This window comes from Equus asinus, chromosome 20 (genome assembly GCF_041296235.1).
Source record: "Equus asinus isolate D_3611 breed Donkey chromosome 20, EquAss-T2T_v2, whole genome shotgun sequence".
In the NCBI taxonomy this organism is placed as follows: domain Eukaryota; kingdom Metazoa; phylum Chordata; class Mammalia; order Perissodactyla; family Equidae; genus Equus; species Equus asinus.
This window is the reverse complement of record NC_091809.1, coordinates 14,345,517-14,369,343: the sequence shown is the minus strand read 5'-3', so window position 1 is coordinate 14,369,343 and position 23,827 is coordinate 14,345,517. Positions and strand designations below refer to the sequence as shown.

The 23,827-nt window shown below is 64.5% G+C and overlaps 1 protein-coding gene across 1 annotated transcript; it reads right to left on the bottom strand.

Moving 5' to 3' along the window:
* Positions 1-1,077: 1,077 nt before the first annotated feature.
* PIAS4 (protein inhibitor of activated STAT 4) lies at positions 1,078-23,784 on the bottom strand. The gene is made up of 11 exons (XM_044753401.2): positions 23,657-23,784; positions 18,543-18,969; positions 8,157-8,241; positions 7,408-7,449; positions 7,130-7,220; positions 6,886-7,014; positions 6,712-6,817; positions 4,772-4,845; positions 4,531-4,691; positions 1,870-2,000; positions 1,078-1,558 (listed from the first exon to the last, which is right to left on the bottom strand). Exons 1-11 carry the CDS (start codon positions 23,681-23,683, stop codon positions 1,296-1,298), a joined length of 1,536 nt encoding a protein of 511 aa, XP_044609336.1. The 5' UTR covers positions 23,684-23,784; the 3' UTR covers positions 1,078-1,295.
* Positions 23,785-23,827: the final 43 nt, after the last annotated feature.

Here is a 23,827-nt window from a genome sequence, read left to right as displayed (position 1 = left end):
GTAAGGAATCAAAAGCAAAGACCGAACGGCGGGCAGAGGTGGTTTGGAGAACCAAGCATGGTCGGGGGGGGGGGGGGCCAAGGATGCTGGGCAGGGGGCGGGCACGCGGCCACGGGTCCCTGGAGACATCTGGGGCAGCTGTGGGAGCTCAGGGGTCCCTGGCCCCCTAAGCCGGGCTGGGTGCCTGGGAGCCAAAGGGCAGCCCCCGCCCGGGGCCTGTTGGAAGACGAGAGGGGCTCCCGGGGAGGGGGTGCCGGGCAGGCCTCATACCCGTTGGAAAACCCAAGAGCAAGAAGAGGGGCAAGGAACCACCCCAAATAGAGAGGCCGGGGCGGGGGGCCCTGCCGCCCCTTGGGAAGTGGACGTCCTCCCTGCCCCGCTGAGCGAGGGGCCGATGGCATCTGTGGGATCTGCGCTGTTCCGTAGGGAAATTAACCTGAATTGGAGTTACCGAGGTAGCTGGCTAGAAAACTGAGACCCCCCCCCCCAACGCCACACGGTGCCACACTCTGGGGCCCCCACCTCCCGCAGGGGGTCCTGGCCACATGCCGGGTCTTCAAAATACCAAGTTATTGCACTTTCAAAAAATACAACACATCTGTGGCTGAACCCTCCCAGCCCCACCCTCCCCCACCCCCCGCAGCCCCACCCGTGTCCCCGCCACCCCCCTCCCCGCCCCAACCCACTCCATGGCTTCTTGGCTAAAATGCTTGCTGCTCGGCGGCACGCTCCAGGGTCCCTGGGCGAGAGGACACGTTCGCAGAGAGGAAAAAAGGAAAGGAACAGACGAATGTCAAAGTCGCGGTTGCCGCCAGGGAGGGGGCACACGGCGGGCTGGCTTCCCAGCTGCCCCCACCGCCCCGCCCGGCCTGGGTCCCTCTGCACCGGCTGGAATGGTCATCGGAAGGCAGGGCGGGGCGTCGGGGGGCGCGGCTTCCTGGGTCCCGCCCGCCCCTTCCCAGGGTCAGCTCAGTCTTCGGGGCTCTGACTCCGGCTGGGGAAGCAGCTGTGTGGGTGGCTTGCCCTGTTTGTTAAGAGTTTGATTTTTTTTGTTTGTTTGTTGCATTTCTTTTGTACTTTTTTTTTTTTTGTCATTTTACTTTTTTTTTTTAATCCTCCGATAGGAGAGTCCAGAGGTACAGGTGCCAGGAGCCGGGGAAAGTTTGGGTGGAAAAACAAAATGAACAATAAAAAGAAGAAAAATATCTCACTCCTCCCGCTGTACCCGAGGCCCGCCTGCGCCCTGCTGCGTGGTGAGCACCAGGAAAGTTGAGTGTCCGGCCGGCGGCGAGCGGTCAGCAGGCGGACACCAGGCCCTTCGGGAAGGGGCAGCGGCGCTTGGGCCGGGGGCCCTCCTCGTCCTCATCTTCGTCCTCCTCCTCCTCCTCCTCCTCTTCCTCCGAGGAGGACGAGCTGTCCAGCGTGAGGTCCACCACGTCGGCTCCTGGCTTCCCATTCTCCACACCGCCCACCACACTGGGACCACTGCCGGTGCCCCCAAGCACTGCACTGCCGTTGACACTGGGGGTGGACAGGAGCCCGTTGGCATCTGAGGTGCCTGCGGGTGAGAGGGACAGACGCTCAGGACAGCTGCTGACTCAGAGGGGGAAACTGAGGCCAGCGCGGGGCAGGGGGGCCCTAGGACACCTTGTCCTCCTCATCACGTGGCAGGCCCCAGAGGACAGGCCAAGCTGGGCCTGACGCCACTGGGTCCCCAGCACCCTGTACAGGGCCTGGCAATGGCAAGCGCTCGATAACTGTGCCACCTCCACACGGCAGGACACAGACACTCAGAAACTGCAAACCCCATGGAGCAGGGATTCAGGGAGAGCCGTGCTGGCTGGGGCACCGGGGGCCTGGCGGACTCACCGAGCACGAGGATGGGGCAGTGGGGGCTGCAGCTGTGCTCCCGCTCGGCGCGGATTGGGCACCACGAGCCGTCCACCAGGTACTCGATCTCGTCAGCGTCCTTGCACTCGCTCAGGATCTTGGAGAGGAGCCTGGGGGGCGAGCAGGGCTGACTCCTGGGCCGGGTGCTCCCTGTCCCCACCCTGCTCCCTGAGGTTCTGTGGGCGCTCACTAAGCTGCCCTCCCATCTGCACAAGTGGCTCCAGGAAGCACGGCCAGGCCTGGCGGCCTGAGGACCCGGGCTGCTGGGGCCTGCACGTTCTGGGCCCCGAGGGTCCGCCACATCGCTTGGGGGCCTGCAGGACTACACTCCTAATGTGGTGACAGCTGGCTGCGAGCACAGAGAGCGTGTGGCGTCCCTCCAACTGCTCGAGAGCAGGGGCCTGGGGGCGCCGCAGGACAGTCCAGCTCTCCGGCCCCTAACTGAGCGGCCCCAGCTCCCACCTCGAGTCTGTGCTGCCCCTATCAGTACACATGAAGAAACTGAGGCTCGGAGGGCAGGCGCATGTGGCCTGAGTGGGGCAGAGCAGAAGGGGGGCCCCCTCACTCCCACACAGACGACGGCGTCCCCAACAGAGCGCCCACGGCAATAGGCCTGGGCCCCGTTCTGCCATGTACAGCCAGCCCAACCCATTTTAGATGGAGAAACTGAGGCCTGAGGAGGAGGCGTGAGCTCTCCGAGGCCACAAGGCCAGGCGGCAGCACGCCTGGGTTCCCGGCCTGCCCCCCGCCAATGCCTGGCCTCGGGGCCTCAGTCTCCCCACCTGCAGGACGAGGTGAGCGCCACGCCCACGGGATCCAAGGAGCGGCCACGTGTCCATGCCAGGCCAGGCCTGGCACAGGGGACACACTGGCCACAGTGGCCCCAGGCCCACCTCATCCCCAGCATCTGCTCAACATCAGAGCCACACCTGTCTCCAGGTGCCTTCAACCACCTCAGTCAGTCACGGAGAAGAGAGACCCTGTCCTGCTCCAGACACCCTCTGGCTCCCACCCACCCTGAGACTTCTCCATCACCACTCAGACCCCCAGCCCAGGGTCACCGTGGTGAGAACACAGCTCTGCCTGCAACATGCTTACCCCCCCCGGAAAACTCCTATTCGCTCTCCAAAGCCCCAGTTGACAGCTCCTCTTCCTCTCTATGCGCAACCCAAGCAACAGGAAGGTCTGCATCTGGCTCAGTTACCCCCAACCCCCATGCCTAGTGGGAGCTCCTGGCGTGGGATCTGGGACTGGGTCCTTTTGGGGACCCTGGATCACCAGCTCAGGGCCAGGGATGACAAGGTGGCAAAACCTCAAGAAATAAAAGTATGAATCAAGGACTCTTCCTCCAGGGAGGCTCCCCGGCTATACCAAGGCCCCAGGGGCATCTGGTATGGTGGTCTGTGGGGGGCACAGCCACACTCTCCAGTGCCAGCTGCACCTGGAGCCGTCATCGCTGTGGCCAGCCTTGCCTCGCCTCAGGGACCTGCTCGAGGCCTGGGGGGAGGCAGGCGCCATGCTGCCAGGCCGGGGACAGGGACGCCATTCAGGCCAGCCCTCGTGCCCGGCCCCAGGGGCCTCCTCACTCCACCCGGGGCCGCCCTGCTTGGGCCCACAAGGGAGGGGCCTGGGCTCAGAGCTGGCTAGGCCTGGGTTCCCATCCCGGCCCCCTATGAGCTAGGGGCGCCGGAGGCTGGCGTCTGTCCCTTCTGAGTCTCAGCTTCCTCATCTGTAAGGTGGAGATGATCCAGGCCCACCTGCCGGGACGGCTGGGAGGGAGGGCTTGGCAGGACCCTGAGCTCGGTGACAGGACGGAGACCAGTGCTCACTGGTGGGGACAAATTCACACCAGCCCTGCAGGTCGGGCCCATCCCATCCCCAGACGCACATGGCCCCTGCCGGATGTCCGCCTGCACAGGCTGGGGGTCCAGGGTGTGGCTGCCCGCATGCCCACTCCTGCCTGGGCCACTACCTCCCTCGCCCCCGCCTGGCGCTGGGGACAGGAGGCGGGTGTGGCCAGCACCTGGCGGGAGCCAGTCAGTCAGGTGCTCGGCTCAGTTTCTGGAAACCTAAGACCTGAACAGCCTCCCTTCCGGAGAGAAGAGCCTTTTCCCCTCGGTTCCCTGTGGCACAGGGAGGGCCTGCTGGTCGGGCTGTGGGGACAGCCTGGCCATAGGCCAGGGCCCCTAGGAAGGGGACAAGCGGGACGCGACCAGAACTTGGGGGAGACGTGTGTCCCTTTGACCTTTCTACACGGAAAGCGTGACTAAGGCTGTGCTCAACGCCTGCTGGGAAGCAGCTCCCTGGCTCGCGCAGCGACCTTGAGGCTGGGGCTCTCGAGTCCCCATTTTATGTGGGAAAAGACGACTCCAAGAGCGCACAGTCATACGGGAGCCCCATGGACCTCCAGGGTCCAGAGACCCCCTTCTGAACCCTAAGCCACACTGCCACTGCCCGCACAGCAAAGGCCCTGAGAAGTCCTGCAGGGACGACACACCTCTCTCTGTAACCCGGGGCTGCCCAAGGGGACTTGCTGCTGGGCAGCTCGGTGACCCCAGGTAGTCAGGAGCCACAGAAGCGAAGGGCCAAGCCCGGCGCAGCCCCACAGGCAGGGCGGTCCCTGTGCACCCCGCCACTCACCCATCGATGATGAGCTGGTCATAGGGGGCGGGCTTGTCGCACACGGGGCACATCCAGGTGGGCTTCTTCTCGTTCATCTGGAGGTAGAAGACGGCGTCGAAGCACTGCAGGTGGGCGCAGGTCTCCGCCCGGCATGGCACGGACAGCCGCATTTTCACCAGCTGCGGGGAGGGGCGCGTGAGCGGGGTCACACAGCCGCCCCGGCCGCAACGGGCGGGTGGGGCCGCACGCCGCGACTCACCGGGCAGATGAGGGAGACGCGCACGCCGGTGGTGGCGATCTCGCTGTCGGGGTCCAGGCGCAGCTTCTCCTTGACTGCGGAGAGGGGGCAGCCGGCGTCAGCAGTGGGGCCCGGGCGCCCGCAGGGCCAGGGCTGAGGGGAGGTGCTCTCCGGTAGCGAGCGCTCTCGACAGCCCCGGCTCCGGGAAACGGGCACCCGGAGAGCGCCCCAATGTCCACCCCCAGGCCGACGGGGTACAAGCTGTGCTCTGGGGCCCAGGGGACGAGGAGCATCTGTGCAAAGGCCCTGGGTGCCCAAGGGGCCAGCCAACCCCCCCACAAGCCCGCCTGCTGTGGCTCCTTATGACCCCCAGAACTTTTCTGGAAAGATCCAGGCGACACAGAGCTGCCAGCAGGGCCACGGCTGCGGCTGTGGCTTCTGATGAGAACCATTCCAAAGGACACGGCAGGGATGTGGACCCCGTGGGGCAGGAATGAACCCACGGGCACAGCTCCCTCACGTGCCGAGTGTCACTTCCTCAGAACAGGAAGAGATGGCGGGGGCCCCCAAAGCCACACGTGCCCTGGAGAAACGCTCACACGCCACGGGAGGCCCTGGGGACCGGCAACACTCGGAGCAGGCGGTGCCACTCCATCCCCAGACGGCTCAGGTGGCCCGATGCCGCCCTGCTGGGTGGAGGCCCCCCTCGTGCAGCCCAGAACTGCCCCCTCCCTCGACACCACCCCTGCATGCCCTCCTCCAGGAAGCCTCCTCTCCCCTCCCGCACGGGGCTGGGGGTGACCGTGCTGGCTTGTCCCCAAAGTCCAGTCAGTCAGTCACAACTCAGTGTGAACTTCCGCCCCGCGGCTCCCATCTCTGCTGACAGTGCTAACGGCGGCCCAGAGGCCTGGCCGGCGAGCAGATCCCGGGCAGCCGGGACCGGACGCAGCGCGCACCAGGTTGCAGAGCGAGGCCTCACCGCCCGAGCTGATGGGGGGACGGCACGTGCAGCAGGAGGGGTCCCTCGAGACGAGCACAGGACCTCCCAGTCATGACTAGAGGAAGCCAGCGGCCGAGATGCCGGCCTGGGGCTAGCTGGCTACAGGGACACCCTGCCCCTCGGCCGGCAGGGGCCGGGGCAGCAGGGCTCCTGCCCCACCCCCTGCCCCGGCCCAAAGGCACCAAGGCCAGGGTGCCTGCAGGGAGCCCGCCTCCTCTGGGCACACTGGCACTGTCCCCGCAGGGAGACGGGCAGGTGAGGGGTGAAGAAAGGGCTTTGAGGGGAAAGGGAGGTGGTGGGGTGGGGGGCTGAGGCCCTGGGGTCACAGCCCTGACTCTGCCACTCTGCGCCTCAGCATCCCCACTCGTCAGATGGAGACATCGCCCAGCCTGACTGCCCAGGGTCACTGCCACAAGGCACCCCACAAGGGCCTCTGGGTGATCAGAGAGGGCCAGTGAGCTGCCCGCGGCCACACAGCTACACGGCAGAGGGATCCTTGCGTTCCTGAGCACATGGGTGCAAGGGCGCAGGAAGAGAAACAGGGCCAGGCTGCCTGCCAGTCTTAGTGAGGGGGTTCTTAATGCTCTAGACATTGCCCCCACCTTTTTTGGGTGTTAAAGGGAGAAGAGAGAAAAATGAACCGTCTCACCCTCTCTGGTCAGACCTGCATCGAGGCCTGTGAATCCGTCCTCGGCTCTGCTCTCTGTGCCCGTCCCCCGCCCGCCCTGTTCCCTGCCTAGACATCCATCACCCCGGGCGGGGGGGTCCTCCCCTCCAGGGAGCCCTCCAAGGCCTCTTGCTGCCACCGGGACCCCCACAGGCCTTGCTCGTCCCGGCCTCGGGGCCTCGGCACCGCGGGCTCTGCGGCCTGGCTCCCTGCCCCGTGCCCTCCAGGGCCCCCCAGCGCCCTGGCCTCCGGTGACGGACGGTGCCCAGGCCCCGCGAGGCCGGCCGCACTCACCCAGCGCCTTGCACAGCTCCGGGTGCTTGACGCCGATGGTTTTCAACCTCTGCAGCAGCTCCGAGGACGTCAGCTGCCGCACCAAGTACAAGGCCACGGAGTAGCTCTGGGGGCAGAGGGGGGCGTCAGGGCCGGGTGGGCGGCGGCGGGCGGGGCGGCCCCCGGCCCACTCACCTTGCCGTAGTTGCCCCAGGTGACGGTGATGCGGTTGGTGGCCGAGGACAGGTACATGAGGTGGGTGAGGTTGATGGGGCGGCACGGCCTCTTGGGCTCCACTCCGGGCTTGTTGGAGGGGTAGTAGCCCTGGGGAGACACGCGGTCAGGCCACCGCCGGGGCCAGGCCGTGACTCGCCCTCCGCATCCCCCGCCCCTCCAGCCTGTGCCATGGCAGAGCCGGGCTGCACGGGGCCCCGCTCACCGGGACCGAGCAGTAGCTGTGGTTGACCTTCACGGCGATGTTGGGTGGGTACTGGTCCTCCTGAGGGCCGCTGGTGTCCGAGTAGCAGATTCTGCAACGAAAATGAGGGCCGTGGGGCCACGGGCCGGGAGGGGCGGGGGAGTGGGCGGGGGTGGGGCACCCACGGACTAGGGCAGACGGCAGGAGGGAGCGAGGAGCAGCCCGTGCCCCCTGCCGGGGCACCAAGAGGCTGCCGCAGGGAGAGGGGCTGTGGCGCAGGTGGGGCAGGCCGGGCTCACCTGAGGACAACCTGCACGGCCTTGATCCCGGGCTGCAGCTCTCTGTGTGCAGAGGGAATCAGAGGGGAGAGAGGGGGCGTCAGGGAGCAGAGCGCCCGGCCAACAGCCGCCGCTTCAGCCAGGTGACTGTGGGCCCCTCCCGCACCAGCCGCCCGGCCGGCCCGCTGCCTCCCCTGCCACTGAAGGCCGACAGGTGCCACCCAGAATGTTCTCTCCTACCACTGACTCCCTGGTGACCCAGACAAATGACCGCCCCTCCCGGACGACGGGGCAGCTGGTGGGAACAGGACGTGGGTGGCAGGTGTGGCCACGCATGTGCCGAGCACCCGACACGGGGCTGCTCTGGCGGTGACTTGTGCACAGCTGGAGATGGAGGGGCCACCGAGAGCAGAGTCAAAGCCCTGGGACCAGCCTCTGTCCCTCATCTGTCACAGCCCAGTGTCCTCAGCTGGGGCGATGCTGCCCCCAAGGGACAGCAGGCGACGTCTGGGGACATCTGTGGTTGTCACACTGGGGGTCTCCTAGCGGTGAGAGGGTGGGGCCCAGGATGCTGCTTAGCCCCCACAGCGCCCAGGACAGCTCCCTGGGGGTGACCAGGCCCAATGTCGCAGTGCCCAGGGGAGGGCCCCTGTTAAAGGGGCAGCCAGCCAGCTCCGGGGCTGCAGGTCCACAGGAACACACCGACCCGGCACCCTGCCCCACACAGAGGGCCGGCCCTGGGGACACGCGGAGGGCAGGGCACAGCGCACCTGGAGTTCCGGATCAGCTCCACCTGTCTGGGCGTCAACGCGAAGATGCACGGGCTCTCCTGGAGCTTCTCATTGTTCTGTGGGACTGAAGACAAACGGGGGGTCAGGGTCATGTCTGGTCCCCCCGCGAGGGCGCCCACCATGGTCATCTCTACAGACCTGGCCCTCTTCAGGCTGGGAAGCAGGAAATGGAAGGCTGAGCCCCTGCCGGGCGGGCAGACATGGGGGATGGGGGCGGACCCTGGCCCTCCTTGGGGCCGCTCGCCACAGCCTGTGGTTCAGGAAACACTCAGGACACCCCGTGCCCTGCTGAGAGCCATGCGGCCCCCAGGGTTCAGGCATCTGTTCAGGAAGACTGAGAAGCGCTCGGCACAGGCCTTGCACCTAAAGAGCCCTCAGTGGGCCGTGCACGGTGCTGCCGTAGGGGACAGGGACAAACTGGACAGAAGGGGTACCTTGGGCACTCACAGCCGGCCAAGGAGACGAGGAAGGGAAACGGCAGCAAACCTCCAGGTGCACAAGACAAGTCACAGGGTGGGCCCGGCGCACAGTAGGGGTGGGGACGCCACACACAGAGCCTTACTGGCCACCACAAAGCACCCACTGGGTGCAGAAGGCGGAGGAAAGTCAGCCAGAGGATGGAGACCTTGGTGGCAAAAAGCCAGCTCTTCACTCTCCATTGTGACTGCACTGAGAACCCCCGGCTGGAGGAGGAGATGCTCTGCACTGAACGAGAAAACACAGCATGCCAAAACTGGGGGAGGCAGCTAGAGCAGTCACGAGAGGGAAAGTCATAGCTTTAAACGCCCCCATCAAACAAGAAAGAAGGGTCAGCCCCAGAGGCCCACTGGTTAAGTTCGGTGTGCTGTGCTTTCGCAGCCCCAGTTTGGTTTCTGAGTGTGGACCTACACCACTTAGCTGTCAGTGGCTATGCTGTGGTGGCCCACACACAAAAGAGAAAAATTGGCAACAGATGTTAGCTCAGGACGAGTCTTCCTCAGCAAAAAAAAAAAAAAGAAGAAGAAGAAACAAAAAAGACAAAGGTTAAAAATCAATGACTTACACACTTCCTCCACGACAGGCTAGAAAAAGAGCAAATTAAAGCCAAAGTCATTAGAAAGAAGGAAATTAAAGACAAAAATGGAAGCCTGTGAAACAGAAAGCCAACAACAGAGAAAACCAACAAAGCCACAGTTCTTTGACAGACACCTAGTGAGCGAGGCAGCAATGAAAAAGATGTCGAGGGGCCAGCCCCATGGCCTAGTGGTGAAGTTCAGCGCACTCTGCTTGGGTGGCCCGGGTTTGATTCCTACACCACTTGTCGGCAGCCACACTGAGGCAGCGTCCTATACACAAAATAGAGGAAGACTGGCACAAACGTTAGCTCATGGCCAATCTTCCTGAGGGGGAAAAAAAAGATCTTGAGAACACAAGCTATCAGAACAAAAAATGGACAACAGTACAGATCCTACAGCCTTTTGGGTTAGTAGGACAACATAACGAATGGCTCCATGCCAAGAGACTCGACAACTTAGATGAAAGGGACAAATTCTTCCAAGGGTGCAAATTACCAAAACTAGCACCAAAAGACATAGAAAGTTTGAAAAGTTCTTTATCGGTTAAAGAAACTGAGTTTGTAATTAACAATCTTTCCACAAAGAAAAATATAAGCCCAGATCAGTGAATTCTATCAAACATTTAAGGAAGAAACCAGTCAAACTTGACGTAAATGCAGAGAATAAAGGAGGAACACTCTTTAACCCATTTCACGAGTCGGCATAACCCTGATGCCTAAACCTGACAAAAACGCATCAAGAAAGGAAGGTACAGACAAACATCCTTCCTGAACACAGATGTAAAAACCCTCAACGGAACATTAGCAGGGGCTGGCCCCAGGGCCAAGTGGTTAAGTTCATGCACTCTGCTTGGGCGGCCCAGGGTTTTGCCGATTGGGATCCTGGGCATGGACACAGCACCGCTCATCAGGCCACACTGAGGCAGTGTCCCACATGCCACAACTAGAAGGACCTACAACTAAAAAATATGCAACTATGTACTGGGGGACTTTGGAGAGAAAAAGGAAAAAATATAAAATTTTAATAAATGAATAAATAAATCTTAAAACATTAGCAAATATCCAGGGCCCCTGGGAATGGTCCTGGGATGTAAGATTGGTTTAAAACTTCGACATTCAAGGGGCCGGCCCAGTGGCGTGACGGTTAAGTGCACATGTTCTGCTTCGGCGGCCCAGGGTTCACCAGGTCGGATCCTGGGTGTGGACATGGCACAGCTTGGTAAGCCATGCTGTGGCAGGCATCCCACATATAAAATACAGGAAGATGGGCATGGATGTTAGCTCCGGGTCAGTCTCCCTCAGCAAAAAAGGAGGAGGATTGGTGGCAGATGTTAGCTCAGTGCTAATCTTCCTCAAAAAAAAAAAAAAAACACCACAACTTCGACATTCACACTAGAAGGGCTAAAATGAAAAGACAGACAACTCCAAGTGTTGGTGAGGATGTGGAGCCATCTCTCTCTGCTGTGGAGTATAAACTGGTACGACCACTTGGGAAAACTGTGGGCCAGCTCCTAATAAACTTAAACACACACCTACCCCAGAACCCAGCAATCCCCCTCTGGACATTTGCCCCCCAAATAAATGGAAATACGTCTACAAAAACCTGTACGGGAACATTCACGGCAGATTTATTCCTAACGGCCCTGAACTGGAGACAACCCGGGTCCCGGCAATGGCAGACGTGTAAACCAGCTACGGTATGTTCACGCAATGGAACAAAATCTGAGATCCACAGAACAACGCGGACAAACCTCAACACCGTCACGCTGAGCCAAAGGAGGTAGGCGTGTCACGTCGTGTTCTAGAACAGGCCACGCTGATCTGTGGCGACAGGAATCTGAACGGAGGTCGCCTCTGGAGGGGGTGAGGACTGCCCGGAAGGGGCAGGCGGGCCATCACGGTGATGGCAATGCTCTGTATTCGATGGCATCTGGGGTACCGGGTACGCTTTCAAACAGCACGCTAAGGTATCTGTGGATCGCGTTGCGTATAAATTACACCTCGATTTAAAGCCACACTGAGAAACCATCTGAGCGACAGATTGGAGGAGACTGAAAGTCTGACAAAGTTGACGAGGCTGCGGCTGGCGGGGGAGGAGGGGGGCAACCTCACAGATCATCAAAATCACGCACACAGCCGCAGAGCCGGCCTCCCGGTGGCTAAGGAGCCACAACTGCAGACACGCTCACACACGGGATGGCGGAGGCCACGGCCACCCCACCCGTTACCTCCGCCACAGACTGCCAGCGAGCCGAACGCCCACAACGTGGCCTGGTGAAGACGCGCTCCCGGACACCATCCGAGGAGCACTAGGCAACAGGGAAAACGGAGGACGAAGGCTCAAGCAGCCCTTTGCGTTCCGACCAGGAGGAACTTCCGAGAGTCTCTAAGCGCAAACAGCGGGTGCGGAGCAGCGCGCCCGGCGGAGGGTCTGCGCAGACGCCGCCCTGCTCGTCGGTGCCAAGGCCGTCCCTGGGGAGGCGGTGAGCGGTGGCCACAGGTGCGGCCTCGGAGGGCTGCAAGGGTGGCAGGAGCGGGCCTTATCTACACCGCAAGCCCTTCAGGACAGTGCGGGCAGGCTGGGCCTATAAAGGGCCTGGGTGTAAGTATTTTCAGCTTGGCAAGCCGCTTGGTTTCTGCCTCGGCGTCCCCACTCTGCCTTGTACCCCAAAGCCACCAGGGCCCCCGAACACGCAGACAGGCGCGCCTGCGTGTCAGCAAGTCCTGCTTTACGAGGCAAGGTAGCCAGTGGGGTTGGCCCCTGGCCCTCCTCAGCCAGCCCCCGCTTTCGAACCTTCTGGATTCCAAAACACAACAGGTAATGTCTTTAAAAGGCAAACAGGATGTGAGTTTCAAACCAGCTCAGGCTCAGAAGCCAGGCCGCCTGGGGTGGTACCCCAGCTCTGCCCGGGGCCACGCCTCCAGCCCCGCCTGAGCCTGGGTCTGCAGCTGGCGCTCAGTGAGAGGGGGCTGCTGTCATTGGCACTCTGCTCCCCGATCACGCTTGTTTGTGGGCCCGGCTGGCCCCTCTGGGGTCCTGGGGGGGCCCTGGAGGAGAGCTGCCTAGAGACCACCTGCAGAGACGCCCAGACCTGTGCGAAGAGCCTGGGGGCAATTATTGGGGGGTGGGGGGCTCAGGACATCCAAGCTGGGCTGTGACGGCTGGATGGGAGGTCAAAAGTAAGCCCCATCCCGCAGTGTCCCCAGGGGTGGCGGGGGGCCGGCAGGCTGTGTGGGAGCCTTGCTCGCCAGGGAGCTCTGCCGCAGACAGTGTGAGAAAGGCAGGGGAACCGGGTTGTCGGAAGACCAGACTGCGTGGTCCCTCCCTGGAAGGGCTCCCATCTCCAGCCGAGGCTGCTGCGGGGACAGGGGATGCGCCCACGCTCTAATCTTCCGCAGCGTCCTTGGCCCGGGCGGCCAACGGCTCTTCCGGCAAGCCACGTCGCAGGCAGGCAGGAGGCAAGCCGCCACCTCGGCTGGCACACGGCACAACCTACCCCGTCGGGAGGTGGCTGGGGATCCCCCAAACCCAGACCCTCGCCCTCTGGGCCAGGGGCAGTTCCACCCCGTCAGCTGTTCAGGGCCCGGTCGTGTGTGGTGTCGGTGACTCTCGTGCCCCCACCCCAACAGCAACTCGCCTGGCCAGTCCTGTTAGCTCCGCTTCCACACCGCACCCAGGGCGCCCCTCCCATGCCCGGTACCCGGCTCAGTCTGATCGGTCCGCAGACCCCTCGCTGCTCTCCGGGCTCCCCCAGCTCAGGGCCTGGGGTGATGCTCTGTGCCCACCCCTGGTGGCCTTGAGTCCACGGTAGCCACCCGGGCCTCCTCCTCATGCTCCCCACCTGCCAAGAACATCTGCCTCGGGACCTTTGCACTGGTCATCCCCTCTTCCAGAACATTCCTTCTCCAACCATCTACATGGCCCTGGTGTCTTTTAATTCTGTGCAAACGCCACCAGGACAAGCGCCTTCATCTAAACACTGAGCCCACTCCCCCTTCTGGCCCTCCCCACCTCCTTCCCCGCTCAGTGCATCTCCAACACATTTACTCCTAGCATCCAACACAACCTCCCAGCATCTTGGTGTCGTCGCAGACCCTGAACCAGTCCCCAGCACTCCTGCTGTCACCTGTGCGGCTGTGAGGCAGGGCGGGGGCGGGGCTGATGTGCGCCCTGGGCTCAGCCCCCCGGGCTCCTTGGGGACTGGAACTCCGGGAGGAGCCAGGGGACCCGGCAGACTGGGAGCCAGGCCCGGGGTGCCATCCAAGAAGCGACGAGGAGCCGGACACCAGCTCCACCCTGGGCTGCGGACGCCACGCGAAGTGCCGCCAGCAAAGAGCAGTAATGACGGCACAGACGCTCACGACGCAGGGACCAGGGCGCGGCCAGGACACAGCCGCCCGCCTCCTTGCGGGCTGCGCTCGTGGGGGAGGAAGGCTCCCGCGGGGTCCCCGCTGCCGGCCCAGGTTCCTAACTCCAACACGGACTTCCACAGAAGCTCGGACGAGGAGAGAATAGGGGGTTCAAGAGGTCGACGGGATGGGACGCTCTCCCTCCCACTGCCCAAGCCCCAGGGGCCTCAGGTGACAGAGGAGGACAAGGCCCCTCGTCCAGGCCGATGCCCCGCCCGCAGGGTCTCTGACCTCGCCCTGCCCAGAGATCCAGCATCAGCTCCCCAAATCAAGAGTCAGAACAGCGTGACGTCGAGGTCTGAGCCATGGCGCGGGGCGTGGGTGCTGCTGGGGTGGTGTCCTGGCGGCAGCGGGAAGTCCCCGGGCCGGGTGCTGGGCGCCTCACCCACAGCAGGCAGAAGACGGGCACCACGAGCCCCGTGTCAGGGGCTCTGGGTTCGAGTCCCAGCTCGTCCACTCACAGGGGCGAGGAACCTGGGTGCCCGCACCCGTCCAATGGGCTTGTGACTTCCCACTCGTGGGGTTACCAACGTGGGCCAGGGGCTCAAGGATGTCAGTTTGGGGGCCTCACTGAGGCCCCCAGGCTGCCTCTCAGCTCCAAGCCTTTGATCACGCAGGTGCCCTCCAGCCCCTCCATCCCATGGATGCAGCGGAGAACAAGCCAGTCCCAGGCCCCGGTGTTCAAGAGGCAGGCATACAAATGAACAAACAACGTTGGGGTTGGGAGCAAGGCCGTGGAGGACCAGAGGGTGGTGAGGGAAGGCAAGCAGGAGGGAGACGAGCTGTAGACACAGCGATCAGGGAGGGAAGGGCCAGGTGGACATGTGGGGAGGAGGATGAGAGAAGGAACAGACCGTGCAAAGGTCCTGGGGCAGGACTGGGCCTGGCGTGTTGCAGGAACAGCGAGGAGGCCGAGGAGGCCATGTGGCTGGAGCAGAGGGAGCAAGGGGGAGAGAGGGAGAAGGGAGGGGATGGGGCAGAACAGGGACGTGACCAGCCTGCTCTTTGAAAGCTTCCTCTGGCTACTGGGGGAGAGTGAACTGCTGTGTGGGGAATAAACCAAGGAGGAAGCTGAACAGTGAAAACTGGGGCTGGGAACCGCGGGAGACAGAGGGAGCCAGCAGGCTGGGCCTGGGACCTCCCCGTCCATCTGCGGGCCCCCTCGCAGGTCGTGCTGGGTGCTCCCCACAGCCGGGGCCCCCTCCAAAGCTGCCCAGGGGGGCAGGCCCCCTGCTCCTGGTGCTGGGAGATGGGACACAGGATGACCAGGGCCACCCAGGCTCTCCTGGCAGGAGGTGGGCCTGCAGACACACTGAGGAGCCTGGCTAGGCAATGCGCTGGTGGTGGAGCGGCAGGCAGGCCACGCGGCCTCTTGGAGCCTTGTGGACGACACTGAGCTCAGACGGGACTCAAGAAAACAAGACCTGGGAAGGCTCCCTGGACCTTGGGTGACTCCAAAACCCTTGGGACGGTCAGTCTGTCCCCAGTCTTCCCAGTGGCCTCTGCCGCCTTGTCCAGGCCGCTCTCGCCCCTCCTCCCGTGCCACCCCACGCTCGGGTCACAATGGCCTCCATTCACGAGCGCTCTCCCACCACCGGGCCTCTGCCTGGAACACGCTGCCCTGGTCCTTCCTCTTTGTCCGGCTTGTTGCTCTTCACCCCCCAGGGCAAGAAGGAATGCGCCTCCTCCAGGAAGCCCTCCTGCCTGCCACCTCCCCACAACGAGCAGTAAGGGGCTCCTGGTGCCGACAGCCCCCCTGGGGACCCTGCACTCCCCAATCAGGGCATTCCTCGCCCAAGACCCACCTCTAGTGCAGCTTCCTGGAAAATGTGCCAGGCCAGGGACACCACTACCTTGCTGTCCCTTGGGCAATACGGGCAAGAGGGCCTCGAGGCTGGCTGACGGACAGACGTGTGCCCTGTGCCACAGTCCCCACCTCCAGGGGGCCTGTGGTCAGGACCCGGGGCACGTGCTCGCTCACTCTGCACAGGACGGGGACAGGCCGAGTGGTCCACCTGCAAGGCACTGGCTGCAGGACATCAGGTCACCACGTGTCCTTCCTCCCGCCTGATGGGCTCCTGGTGGCCCTTCCTGTCCCCACTCGCGCCCTGACTGGGAGCTCAGGTCCTCCTCAGTTGGGTCCTGGCTGCCGTCACCCTGAGTGGCCATCAGATGCCCAGGGAGCCCCTAACCATGGGCTGTGACCCACGCAGCGCTCCCGGCCCCCTAAATCCGCCGGCAGTCGGGAAGCAAGCGCCCCTGCCCCAGGCATGTGCCGCTGGCCTCTGAACTCTCGGCTGGGACGGGGCGATGGGCTCTAGAACCTTCATGTGGTTCAGAACCAACGGTGCAGGGAGGGGGTCAGACTCGGAGGGGTGGCTGAGCACTCGGCCTGGAGCCCCTTCCTCAGGATGCTGTGTGACCTTGGGTCAGTCTCCTGACCTTTCTGGGCACCAGTCCCGCCTCCCGCTGGAGCAGCTCCTGTGTCCTCAGGTCCCGGCTCCGCTCTGTGGCTCTATTATTCCCTTCCCTCCCCTCCCCCAGCCGAGCATTCTACTCCGCGTGATTTATGTCTCCCGGCCGCCTGGCGCGGGCTCCAGCCCGGAGCCGGCCGGCAGCTCTTCTGGGAAAGCAAACCAGAGGGTCTGGGCCTCGCTTTGGTCGGTGGGTCATGGCCAGGGCTGCAGGGGCAGCTGGTGGCGCTGGAGCCCCACCCCCTGCAGGACCCACCAGGGTGACCCCCAGAGCGAGGGGCAGTGGACAGGACTGCGGGCCCAGGACACGCGTGCCCCAACCACTTCCTAGGAGCCCGGGCAGCCCTGGGTCCCCGAGGACGGGGCCACCCTGGGATGGCGCGGGGTGGGGGTGGGAGCAGGGACAGGGTGGGGTCGGCCTCTTTGTTCTGAGCCGCCAGCAGAGTCATTCCTGGTGTAGACGGGGAACAGACTCCCGGAGATCAGGTGACCGGGGTCCCCGGGGGCTCAGGGCGGCGATGCATTGTGGGCAGGAACGTGCGGCAAGGAAGCGCCTGGTCCGGGCAGGGCAGGGCAGGGCAGGGGAGGGCAGCAGAGGGTGGCCTGAGCTGTCACCTCCAGCCCCGGCCCGCCCTGCACCCAGCCCGCCCTGCTGCCTCCCAGTGGAAACCCGGCCCTGGGATGAAGACGGCTCTCACGTCCTCAGGAGCCTGAAACGCCTGCTCAACCCTCAGCGCCAGCCAGCCAGCCGGCCAGTCTGACCCCAAAGCTGCGGAGAAGCTGGGGGCGTGCTCCCGCCTCTAGAGAGAGATGGAGGAGCCGAGGTGGGGAAGGCGTCGCAGGAAGCCAGCAAGGGCCCGGTCCCCAGCTGCCACCAGCCCTGGCACGTGCTGCTGGGCTGCCTGCCTCTCAGCTGGGGGACGAGGAGCCCCTCTGCGTGCCAGACGCAGGGCGGGGGGGCGCAGACCCGGCTGGGGCCCCCGCTACGCCCCCTCCACCTTCCGCGGCCTCACCTGGCACCGCAGCGCCCTGGCCACTGCCCAGCCCTCCCACCAGGACGGAAGGGAGCAGCGCGCGGAGGGCGCCGGCCGAGCAGGACAGCGCTGGGTCAGCAGCAGGGCAGGAGTGGGCACAGCGGGCAGGGTCGTGGGGACTGTGGCCCCTGCCCTGGCACACAGGACAACCAGGACCAGAACCCGCGCCGGCGCGAGGTGGGGCTCAGCAAGGACGTAGGGATCGGACGGGAGATGGGACAACGGGCCGGACAGGGCAGGACCCACAGTGCCAGAGGGCTGGGGCCCTCTGAGGAGCTGGAAGGGACTCCCCACCAGGCCGGGGGCTTCAACTGCTACAGCCCCCGGCGGGCACCCAGCCACAGGCGCCCAGACGTGCGCTATGAGTAAGTGACGAGTGAAAACACACACAAAGAGAGAGGAAAGACGCAGGGAGAAGAGGTGCTGGGGGTCCCCAGAACACTCAGGGCCTGGAACCCGTGGGTCCACGGGAGGCCCGGGACCAGCCCTGACGTCAAGGCTGCTACACAGGCCCAGCACACAGCAGGCGCTCAATCAATGCGGGGACAGAGCGCCTCGGAGCCCTGGCCTCTCCTGCGCCTGCCGGTGCCCCATCGGGAGCTCGCCCGGCCATGCCCAGAGCGGTCGGCCGTGCTGGCCAGAGCCTCCCACAGGCCGCCTGCTGCGAAACGCCCCTGCGGGCAAGCAGAGAGGTCACCTCCACCTCCTGGCCCCTCTGCCTTAGGGAGTAAGAGTGCGGAAGCTGCCTCCCGGGGGCCCCTGGGGCCCCCACCTCCTGGCGCAGCTGCTGGCCACCCTGCCCAGAGGGGCCTGTGTGACCCACGGGATGTGGCAGAAACCAAGGTGTGCACTTGCCAGCTCGGCCGAGGAGAAGGCTGCAGCTCCAGCTGGGCTGTGCACACGCACATGCGCACACACTCGCTCTCCCCTCCCTGCCCTGCGTCACTGGTTCCACGGGAAGTGAGCCACCGTGCCACGATGGGGGACACTCGAGCCATCTTGGAGGCCACCATGGCGAGAACGGGGGTCCCCTGCCCACAGCCGGCAAGGAGCCCAGCCTGCCTGCAGCCACACGCAGATGCGGCCTCCAGCCTCAGCCGAGCCTTCAGACCGGGTGGCCGCCCCCTGACAGCCTGACCGTGAGCTCTTGGCAGCCCTGCGCTGGGCAGTCCCCAGCTGGCCACTCCCAGGTGCCGACTCTCGGAAACCGAGCGCCCAGAGGTGTCGGCTACTGTGGGCAGCTGTCATCAGGGTAACTCGTTACACAGCAACAGCTCACTAATGTAAAGACCCAAAGGTGGCCCCGAGCTTCCCAGAAGGACAGGCCCTGCCGCCCCTTGCTGCTCCCGAGGCTCAGGAAGGAGGAGGTGGGTGCCCCGGGGGGCGGACTCACCCAGCTCGGTGGGCTTCAGCAGCTCGTCCAGCATGTTGAAGAAGGGCAGCTTCACCAGGCGCACCTCCGGCTTGAGGGTCTTGGCGGGCAAGCGTCCGAGTCCGTTTAAGTACTTCCCGTAGAGCACGGGGTAGTCGAGGTTGGGGCCCGAGAGGGGAGTCCTGGGCACGGCGCCGGCCCGCTCGAAGGTCGGGTGCATGGCCAGGGGGTCCAGCGGCCGGTGGGGCTGGGGCACGGGCTCCGAGCTCTTCTTGGCGTAGCGCGTCTCGTAGAGCTCCTTGATCTTCTTGAAGAGCTCGGGGCTGCAGTCAAACTGGACCAGCTGCAGGGCCCGGGTGACAAGTTCGTGTTTCAGTCCGCTCTTACTCCGGCCGACGAAACCCAGGAGCATCTGCAGGTCGGAGACTCGGAAGCTCATGACCATGTTCTGCGGACGAGCAAGCACAGACGCGCAGGTCAGGGCGGCGCGGCCGGAGGGGGGCTGCCACGGGGCGCCGGGCTTCCCGGAGCATCTGCCTGATGGGGGGGACCCCGGCAGCCACTGCCCGGCCCTGCCCCAGGCCCCCTGCGTTCTGGCCGGCGGGGTGGGGGCCCAGGCTCGGCACCCCTCCACGTGGGCTGCCGCCCCCCCCTCCTCCTCCACCTTCCTCAGCCTCGCCAACGCAGTGAAAGCTCCGCCACTACCCCCCCACACCACTGCCTTCTAATTTAGGTCCTCTCTTCCCATCTTCCGCCTGAAAGCGTCCCCAGGGCAGGAACTGGGACTCTCGCTCTACCGTCAACAGCCTCAGCCAGCCCCTGGCCCAGCACACTCATGGCCTCTCTGACCCTCGGGCTCTTCGTCAGGGAGGAGGACAGGCTCCATCCCAGCGGGATGTGGAAAGGACCAGATGACGTACCACACTTCCCTCCACTCTAGAGGACGGGAACCACAACTCGCCTAATACCGACCACGGGCCAGGCAGTGAGCGGGAGCCATGATCACAGACTCACCCTGATCCTTAAGACACCCCCACCAGGTTGGTGTGAGCCCCAAGTCACAGCCCAGGTTCAGCCAGGCCAGCTCAGAAACCGGGGTAGCCGCTCTCTAAGACGCTGCCCTCAGCGTGACACAGAGCCGAGCGCTGCCATCAGAACGTCCCCGATCACTCCAGCAGCCTCCAGGGGGCCGTCCCGGGCGCTGTGGGGGGCGGAGCAGCACCCCAGCCCCCCCAATGACGCCAGGAGCACCCCAAACCCCAGTCGTGACAATCGCACACATCCCACAGACATCACCATGTGTCCCCAGGAGGTAGGATCAATCCCACTGAAAACCGCATATCTGAGGGGAAGGCTCTGGGAATCTGGCAGCTGGGGATGTCGTTCACTGAGCTGGGGCAAAGGGACGAACGAGGTCTGGTACTTAATACCTGGCAGGGTCCCTCCCACCAGACCAAACCACACGCAGGAGCCCAGCCACACCAGGGTTTTCTCCTGGGCTGTCTGGCGGTGGCCTGCCCTCCATGAGACTGGCCAGGGCGGGCTCCCTGAAATGCTCCCTAAGCAGTGTGTCTGCGAGGGACGGGCCAGCAGGGTTTCGGGGCCATCCGAGCTGAGCCCTGAGGCTGGCCTGTGATGAATGAAACGTGGTGGGAAAAAGAAACTTCCAGGGGCAATGGGAAGAAGATAGCGCAGGTCCCCAGAGTGGGGATGGATGGCTGGCGTGCTGGGGGCGGGACGACACCCAAAGAAAGTCATCAATCGCTGAAACTCAACTCGAGAAGTTCTGACAGTGGGAGGAGGGCGGGAACCCTGCCAGGTGTTTACGGAGCGGCCTGAGTGCCAGAAGGTTCTGGCATGTCCCGTTTCCTGGCTGTCTAAGAGGCAGGCGAGGAGTCTGCTGGCGGCCGGGGACTCAGGAGCCCTGGGCTCCCACACTTGCGTGGGTCCGTGCACGGGGTCGCTCAGCTCCCTTCTGGCTATACGCTCCTGCGGAAGGCGGAGGGGCCATCCAGGCTCAAGATAACAGTCCTGCCAAACCTGGAGGGGGAGCCTCCGGCCGCAGGGTCCTCCTCCTCCTCCCTCACGACAGCCATGGAGCGTCCACCACATGCCCAGCCCCACAGGGACTGGCGCCCACGCTGCAGGATCGAAGGCTGAGGTCCCAGGGGGCCTCCCCCCGAGTCAGGGGCAGGGCTGGCACACGGACCCCGGGCCGTGGGGCTCCTAAGGGCATTTCCTTCCACTGCCTGGGGCCTGGGGCGCTCACTCCCCAGCACAGCCCCTGCCTGGGGACCTAGGCATCTGCTGGCCCTCAGAGTCCGGGGCTCTGAAAACAGAGGCTCCCCTCCCTCGGCCTGACGTCCCACCTGGAGCAGAGGAAAAAGGCTTGCAGACAAGATGTTTCCTCTGGAAGGGGCCCACAGCCTTGGAGGGGAGAGACACCGTCGTGTGGAGGCTGACGGCGCCATGGAGACAAAGTGGGGTGCGCTCGGCCTTTCTGAGCCCGACCACAAGGATCTTCTGACAGCAGGCTGCCCCTCGGAGCCCCCGCCCCACCGAGGCCGCCCCTTCCACCAGGGCGCACATCCGGAGTGGCCACAGGAGCATCCCGGGGCACACCCCTCAAGCTGCCATATGTTCGCTGCTCGGGTTTCTCAGCAGCTGCCACCAGCAAGGAGCCTGCCCTTGACACCGGGAGGGTGGCGTCTCGAGGGGGGCAAGGCTGCTCAGGAAGCAGCCCCAGCGCTCCGCAGATCACTTCCTGCCGTGCCTTCATCCTGACCCGCCTGGCCTCAGATCTGTTTATAAACAGCGCCAGGCCCCTGCAGCTTCCAGAGGCTCAGCTCCGGGCTGGTGTGGAGCCGCGTGGAGACACGGCAGCCTGGACAGAGCCGCTGTGCCTCACGGCCCCTCTCCCGGCCATGGCTCCATGGAGCGGCCGTTGGGGGAAAGCCAAGGCCCCCTCTTCAGGAAACCGGAGATCCGTGCAAAACACTCCCCGCCAGCTCAGAGTCCAGCGGCCACCCCTGCCCTCTCAACCCCTCTCGGGGGCCTAGGAGTCTCAGATTTCCAGTTTATCGACAGGTTATCAACAAGCCCCTCTCACACCAGCCCTTCCTGCACCCCAAAAGACAAAATCTCCAGCTCTTAACACGAGAGGCTGAAAAAGCACCTGAAAGAGGGAATATGTCAGTTATGCATAAGGCACTCCGCAGGGATGGAGAAGCTGAAAAAAAAGGCTCCCGAGGAGGGAAAAAGTCATGCGGAGTCCCAAGCCCCCTGAACAGCGGCCTGAAAAAAGGGTCAACCTGATTTAATTGGGGTGGGGCGCCCCAGCTAGCAGAGGGCCAAGTAGAGTTCATCAGATCGTGTTTCAAGGCCCCGGATGTAAAAAGGAGCGTAGACCCTATCCTCCGCTGGAGCGGGGGTGGGAGTCCCAGGCCCACAGCCCCACTGGGGGGTGGGAGGGGTTAAATTTCAGGGCTGGGGGACTTTGGGCCCTTGGGCTGCCGCCTTGGGCTTACAGAGTTCACACCTCCACATCTCTGAGGCAAGCCTCAATTTCTCGCAACCCTGGAGAGGAGCAGAGGTGTGGGGGGGTGGTATTGGGGGGGGCACTCTGGGGTCATGCCGTATAAACACAGAACCTCGAGGGCTGCATTCGGATCCCAGTGGGAAGACATGGCAGATCTAAGAAGACGGAGGAGCCAGGGAGAGAAAACATTGACAGGTCAGGACCTCGGGGAGGAGAGCCCAGAAGGGGGAGACGGCCACGCCTCAGTCCTGCGAAGGTCCAGCCCCCTCCCCTCCCCAGGATCAGCAGCCTTGAGTAAACTTCTCAGGGCACTAAGGGAGAGCCCTAGTCCAGCCAGGGGCAAGAGTTCTGGAGCCTCAACTCCAGGAGGGCACATCTCTGGGACAAGGATGCTCCTAGCTCAGCTCCAAGAGAGTTTGAAGAGCCCACAAGCTGGGAGAAGGGATGGCATCTAGATGCGGAATCTGCACCCCCAACTGGAGCATGGGGGAGAAGCACGAGGAGCTATCCCCAAAAAGAGGCCTAACCCGCAACCAGCCCCTCCAAGGACCAACACAAGACATCGGCAGAAAGGCAGGGGGGCCGAGAAGCCACAGCTGGGGTTCGTAAGGGGACCGAAAGCAGGGGATCCGGGGGCTGTGTGGGGAGAGGGTCTGATCGGAGAAGCAGACTGACAAGGGACTAGACGAGCGGGGTCTGGTCCCGCTCAGTGTGGGGTTCAGAGCCCCCAGGAACAGAATCCAAAGACTCTCAGACGCTGTCCGAGGGGAAGGAGGGAGGAGGAACGCAGAGCCCAGGACCCAACACTCAGAGGACGCAATGAGAAGGCTGCTGACCGAGAAGAGGGGTCCGGGCTCCGTCCAGGGCGGTGGGCAAGCTCCCTGAGCACCGCGCCCACTCCGGGGGCCGAGACGGAGGGTGTCGGGAGGGGGGCGGGGCCCCGGGACCCACGCGGGAGCCGTACAGGGGCTCCAAACCCCAACGTGAGGTGCAGACCCCCAGAGAACACCCGGAGTCGGGGGGCGGCTCCGGACGCTGGCTCGCCACCCGGGACGGGGGAAGCGGTGGCAGAAGAGTCAGGGGACCCTTCCGAGCAGGAAGTCGCCAAGCCCAGCCCGGCCCGCTGGGCGGGGAGGCTGAGCCCCCGATGCCGCCCTCTGGGCCCCGAAGAGGGGGCGGGGAGGCCAAGACACTCCCCCCGGCCGACGAGCAGGGACCCCCGCCCGGGGCGAGGAGGGGACGGGCGGCCCGGCCCGTCAAGCCGCCCAGGGGGACGGTGCCTCCAGCCAGGAGGCGCGGCCCTGTCCCCGGGTCTGCGGAGAGCCGGCCCCGGACCGCTCGGGCCCCGCCTAGAGCCCGAGGCCCGACCCCGGGCGCCGAGGTTGGGGTGAGGCTCCGAGGCCCCGCCCCCGGCTTCCCCGCCCCCCAGCCCGCTCGCGGAGCCCGGGACCGGGGGCGGGCGAGGGGAAGGCGGCGAGCGGCGGGCGGGCCGCGCCGCAGGGCCCCGGGCGGGAGGCGCAGACCTCGGGCCGCCGCCCGCGCCTGTCCCTCGTCCGCCCGCCCGCCCGCCGGGCCGGCGCCGCCGCCGCTCACTCACTTTGGCCTCCACCAGCTCCGCCGCCATCTTGGCCACCAGCGTCCCCGCGCCGGGAGCCCCCAGCCGTCGCGTCACGTGACCGCCCGCCACTCGTGGGCGGGGCCGCCGCCGCGGCCAATTAGCGCCCGCGCGCCCTCCTCCCGCCGGCGCGCGCCGCCGCCCACTGCGCAG